We start from the raw sequence: 6,481 nt of genomic DNA, 5'->3' as shown, positions 1-6,481 counted from the left end.
GATATCTAAAGAGCCTGACACAACTAGGCTGGCTATGCCATCATATAAACTACACCTGATATCTAAAGAGCCTGACACAACTAGGCTGGCTATGCCATCACATGAACTACACCTGATATCTAAAGAGTCTGACACAACTAGGCTGGCTATGCCATCATATAAACTACACCTGATATCTAAAGAGTCTGACACAACTAGGCTGGCTATGCCATCACATAAACTACACCTGATATCTAAAGAGTCTGACACAACTAGGCTGGCTATGCCATCATATAAACTACACCTGATATCTAAAGAGCCTGACACAACTAGGCTGGCTATGCCATCACATAAACTACACCTGATATCTAAAGAGTCTGACATACTAGGCTGGCTATGCCATCATATAAACTACACCTGATATCTAAAGAGCCTGACACAGCTAGGCTGGCTATGCCATCACATAAACTACACCTGATATCTAAAGAGCCTGACACAGCTAGGCTGGCTATGCCATCATATAAACTACACCTGATATCTAAAGAGCCTGACACAACTAGGCTGGCTATGCCATCATATAAACTACACCTGATATCTAAAGAGCCTGACATACTAGGCTGGCTATGCCATCACATTAACTACACCTGATATCTAAAGAGCCTGACACAACTAGGCTGGCTATGCCATCATATAAACTACACCTGATATCTAAAGAGCCTGACACAACTAGGCTGGCTATGCCATCATATAAACTACACCTGATATCTAAAGAGCCTGACACAGCTAGGCTGGCTATGCCATCACATAAACTACACCTGATATCTAAAGAGCCTGACACAGCTAGGCTGGCTATGCCATCATATAAACTACACCTGATATCTAAAGAGCCTGACACAGCTAGGCTGGCTATGGCATCATATAAACTACACCTGATATCTAAAGAGCCTGACACAGCTAGGCTGGCTATGCCATCACATAAACTACACCTGATATCTAAAGAGCCTGACACAGCTAGGCTGGCTATGCCATCATATAAACTACACCTGATATCTAAAGAGCCTGACACAGCTAGGCTGGCTATGCCATCATATAAACTACACCTGATATCTAAAGAGCCTGACACAGCTAGGCTGGCTATGCCATCATATAAACTACACCTGATATCTAAAGAGTCTGACACAGCTAGGCTGGCTATGCCATCATATAAACTACACCTGATATCTAAAGAGTCTGACACAGCTAGGCTGGCTATGGCATCTTATAAACTACACCTGATATCTAAAGAGCCTGACACAGCTAGGCTGGCTATGCCATCATATAAACTACACCTGATATCTAAAGAGCCTGACACAGCTAGGCTGGCTATGCCATCATATAAACTACACCTGATATCTAAAGAGTCTGACACAACTAGGCTGGCTATGCCATCATATAAACTACACCTGATATCTAAAGAGCCTGACATACTAGGCTGGCTATGCCATCACATAAACTACACCTGATATCTAAAGAGCCTGACACAGCTAGGCTGGCTATGCCATCATATAAACTACACCTGATATCTAAAGAGTCTGACACAACTAGGCTGGCTATGCCATCACATAAACTACACCTGATATCTAAAGAGCCTGACACAACTAGGCTGGCTATGCCATCATATAAACTACACCTGATATCTAAAGAGCCTGACATACTAGGCTGGCTATGCCATCACATAAACTACACCTGATATCTAAAGAGCCTGACACAACTAGGCTGGCTATGCCATCATATAAACTACACCTGATATCTAAAGAGCCTGACACAACTAGGCTGGCTATGCCATTACATAAACTTGTTTTCTCATCCTTATTTTTCTCATGTTTTGCATGCTTATAAACATGCATTCCTAATGATGTGTATTTAATTTGATAATTGTACATATTCGGGAATCATACATATTAACAAATATTGACCAAGCTCACTGAAGGGACAAATCATTCCATAATACAATAACTGTCGTGCCCTCAACCAAGCTTGGCAAAGCTATTGTGAGGTAGGATGTGCTATTGAGGTCTTAACCAATCAGAAGACAAATTTATCGTGTCAAACACAGTAAAAGCCAATCACAGTGGGCTGTCTGCAAAGGACTATCCAATATCAATGCCATTGACACAATTTCTGGCCAAGCAGTTGCACGGTGGACAATTGGACGTAATGCATCTCGGCAAATTAATGCGCCTGATTTGTTTTTAGAAACGGGAGTTTATGACCGGTGGAGAGGATACAGAGCCGCAGTAGGCTACCACTCGCTGTCAGGACTACTGTTTTGTTGTTGATGTCATCGGTAGCCGTGTTAGAACCGGAGCGACCGTCAATTTATAGTCAGGATTACTAGAATAACAAGATAAAGACTACAATAAAAGTAGCTAGTTTTTTTTTCGGCGCACAGTGAGTATGGGAATTCTAACGCACTGTGTTCTACTTTTTATATTCCAGCATTTGACGTCCGCTTATGATTTTAAAGGAGGACTAGACAACAACGGACAGTATGTATTTGTGAAAGATCCTAGTTTGAATATCGAAAAGAGATCTGCAGATGTAGAATTAGACCAGTTTGACTCGGAATCATCCGACCACATTCGGAGCAGGAGAAGCGCTGATCAAGGGGACTGTAAAAGTCTCCAGGGATTCGACACCAAGTTGACTAACAACACCCACACGGTAAATTAACCCTGCAGGTCCGGTTTGACTTCTCTTCTCACCGGTATAATAGGCTAATGTTCTGCAGGTGACACGTTACCGCAACAATTATCCTCTCAATAAGAAAATGACTTGGGGTTTTAACAGTACAGCTGATTTTTACCGTTAACATGCAACTAACCACACATTATCTATTCGCCAGCTTCTTGCATGAGATCAATCTGTCATGTTTCACAGCTCACTCAATTGTAGTCAAGCCAGTTGATACTGACACAAGTATGCTACTGTATTTAAAGATGACTTTAACCCCATACAGAGCAGGATTATGGGTTAATATTCAGTTTAGCATCTCTGTAGCTAATTGTTTAAGGGTACCTGTAAGTAATTGATCAAGTTTAATCTTTAGTGAGTTTCACATCCAGGTGGTCTGTAATAGGTATACAATGATCAATTCTAAAGGTGTATCTTGCCCAGGGCCTAACTGCATTGATGCCATTATCTAGTCAGTCTAGTGTATGTACACACTTACTTACAGTAGGGTCCTGAAATTATTGACACCCTTGATGAAGATGAACAATAATGTGTAAAATGAATCATTCAAATACTGAGCTGTTGTATGCTCAAATCTTTGGTGGGAAATTATTTTATTTTATACTAATACAATTGCTCAGAGAAAGAGGGTATTGTTTAACAGGTCAGCTTTTATTTTCCCCCGAAAGGTCCGGGGGTCAAATTTATTGACACCCCTAAAGATTCTTCTAAAATAAATTAGTCCAAAGTGTAGTATTTGGCCCCATATTTCTAACACTCAATGACTACATCAAGCTTGTTAATCTACAAACTTGTTGGATGCATTTGCAGTTTGTTTTGATTGTGTAGCAGATACATTTGTGCCCAATAGCAATGAATGGTAATAATGTGTTGTGTCACTTTTTTTTCCGTAATCATGGTAGCAACCACATTTAATGTAGAAGTGTTTAGACGAGTTTGTAGAGTCACAAACTTGATGTAGTCACTGGGCTCTAGAAAAATGGGGCCAAATACTTCACTTTGGACTACTTTATTAGAATCTTTAGGCGTGTCAAAAAATTTGGACCCCTATTTTTTTTTTTTTTTTTTGAGAATAAATGATTACTTGTTAAACAAAATATATTTCTCAGAGATTGTATTAGTATAATATAATTTCCACATTGATATGAGCATACAATCTATCTCAGCATTTGAATTTTTTATTTAATACAGTCCTGTATTGCTCATCTTTATCAAGGGTGTTACTCATTTCAGACCCTGCTGTATGTCTCTCACCTGTTCCCTAACGGTTAGGAGTCTGACCTATATTTCCTCCCAGGAATGTTGCTGCTGTACTTCATACTAGGCCTGGCCTAACTGCCGTCTTTTCATTTTCTGCATCAGTGTGTACAGAGGGGGGAAATTAGCATTATTTTTCAATAAGAGAACAGGTGAAACCTAGTGTTTGTTTGGCAATTTAGGTGACTCATAGAATCCTGCTACCTATAGTTCTGACTAGGCCTGGCCTGACTTCTTAGTTTTTATGATCTGCCTCTGTGTGTCTGGAGGCCTATTGGTGGTTTTATATAGGCAATCTGTTTTTTCATGAATTTCTATTGCCTGTGTGTATAGAGGAAGTGTTTGTTTGTAAGGCGAAGCGTGTGTGTGCGTTTGGTTGTTAGGCAATTAGGTTACAAGATACACGCATGCAAAGTGTTTCTGCAATTTGAGAGCACATTCTTAACATTTAGACTATACAGTAGAACAGATGCATTGTGGCTAGACTCATAATCCTATGTTTTTGACTATACATTCTGTACATTTAGACTATGCAGTAGGCCTATACTGTAGGCAGAAGTGATTTTAAATTTGGCAGTATATTATGATGTTCTTGCCACTGACTGGCCACCCCTCGTAGCCTGGTTCCTCTCTAGGTTTCTTCCTATGTTCTGGCCTTTCTACAGTTTTTCCTAGCCACCGTGCTTCTACACCTGCGATTCTTGCTTGCTGTTCGGGGTTTTAGGCTGGGTTTCTGTACAGCACTTTGTGACATCAGCTGATGTAAGAAGGGCTTTATAAATACATTTGACTGACTGTCTTTCTTAATGATGTTGTCCTCAACCACTGTGTAGCCAGCTCTAACTAAGGACGTAGTCTAATTTAGGATCACCAGATGTCTTTTGGAAGCAGGGTTATCTTACTATCCGGCTGTGTCAACACTGGACAGCTAGACCAGCTCAACAACGTCTTACCATCCGCATTCTACTCAGCTAACAAACAGCCTGCCCACAGACAACTCGTTGAGATCAAATCACATTTTATTTGTCACATACACATGGTTAGCAGATGTTAATGCGAGTGTAGCGAAATGCTTGTGCTTCTAGTTCCGACAATGCAGTAATAACCAACAAGTAATCTAACCTAACAATTCCACAACTACTACTTTATACACACAAGTGTAAAGGGATAAAGAATATGTACATAAAGATATATGAATGAGTGATGGTACAGAACAGCATAGGCAAGATGCAGTAGATGGTATAGTGTACAGTCTATACATATGAGATGAGTAATGTAGGGTATGTAAACATAAAGTGGCATAGTTTAAAGTGGCTAGTGATACATGTATTACATAAAGATGGCAAGATGCAGTGGGTGATATACAGTATATACATATACATATGAGATGAGTAATGTAGGGTATGTAAACATTATATTAAGTGGCATTGTTTAAAGTGGCTAGTGGTACATTTTTACATAATTTCCATCAATTCCCATTATTAAAGTGGCTGGAGTTGAGTCAGTATGTTGGCAGCGGCCGCTAAATGTTAGTGGTGGCTGTTTAACAGTCTGATGGCCTTGAGATAGAAGCTGTTTTTCAGTCTCTCGGTCCCTGCTTTGATGCACCTGTACTGACCTCGCCTTCTGGATGATAGCGGGGTGAACAGGCAGTGGCTTGGGTGGTTGTTGTCCTTGATGATCTTTATGGCCTTCCTGTGACATCGGGTGGTGTAGGTGTCCTGGAGGGCAGGTAGTTTGCCCCCGGTGATGCGTTGTGCAGACCTCACTACCCTCTGGAGAGCCTTACGGTTGTGGGCGGAGCAGTTGCCGTACCAGGCGGTGATACAGCCCGACAGGATGCTCTCGATTGTGCATCTGTAGAAGTTTGTGAGTGCTTTTGGTGACAAGCCGAATTTCTTCAGCCTCCTGAGGTTGAAGAGGCGCTGCTGTGCCTTCTTCACAACGCTGTCTGTGTGGGTGGACCAATTCAGTTTGTCCGTGATGTGTACACCGAGGAACTTAAAACTTTCCACCTTCTCCACTACTGACCCGTCGATGTGGATAGGGGGGTGCTCCCTCTGCTGTTTCCTGAAGTCCACAATCATCTCCTTTGTTTTGTTGACGTTGAGTGTGAGGTTATTTTCCTGACACCACACTCCGAGGGCCCTCACCTCCTCCCTGTAGGCCGTCTCGTCGTTGTTGGTAATCAAGCCTACCACTGTAGTGTCATCCGCAAACTTGATGATTGAGTTGGAGGCGTGCATGGCCACGCAGTCGTGGGTGAACAGGGAGTACAGGAGAGGGCTCAGAACGCACCCTTGTGGGGCCCCAGTGTTGAGGATCAGCAGGGTGGAGATGTTGTTACCTACCCTCACCACCTGGGGGCGGCCCGTCAGGAAGTCCAGGACCCAGTTGCACAGGGCGGGGTCGAGACCCAGGGTCTCGAGCTTGATGACGAGTTTGGAGGGTACTATGGTGTTAAATGCTGAGCTGTAGTCGATGAACAGCATTCTCACATAGGTATTCCTCT

General features: G+C 42.1%; 1 protein-coding gene across 1 annotated transcript in view; it reads left to right on the top strand.

Moving 5' to 3' along the window:
- Positions 1–2,163: 2,163 nt before the first annotated feature.
- Positions 2,164–6,481, top strand: part of LOC120059027 (sortilin-like) — a 39,662-nt gene continuing 35,344 nt past the window's right edge. The window contains exon 1 of the mRNA XM_039007792.1: positions 2,164–2,682. Within this exon, the coding sequence (XP_038863720.1) occupies positions 2,416–2,682 (267 nt within the window). The 5' untranslated portion in view covers positions 2,164–2,415. The remainder of the gene's footprint in view (positions 2,683–6,481) is intronic.

Source organism: Salvelinus namaycush, chromosome 14 (assembly GCF_016432855.1).
Source record: "Salvelinus namaycush isolate Seneca chromosome 14, SaNama_1.0, whole genome shotgun sequence".
Classification (NCBI taxonomy): Eukaryota; Metazoa; Chordata; class Actinopteri; order Salmoniformes; family Salmonidae; genus Salvelinus; species Salvelinus namaycush.
Note: the sequence above shows the minus strand (reverse complement) of the source record. Positions and strands in the feature narration are given on the sequence as shown.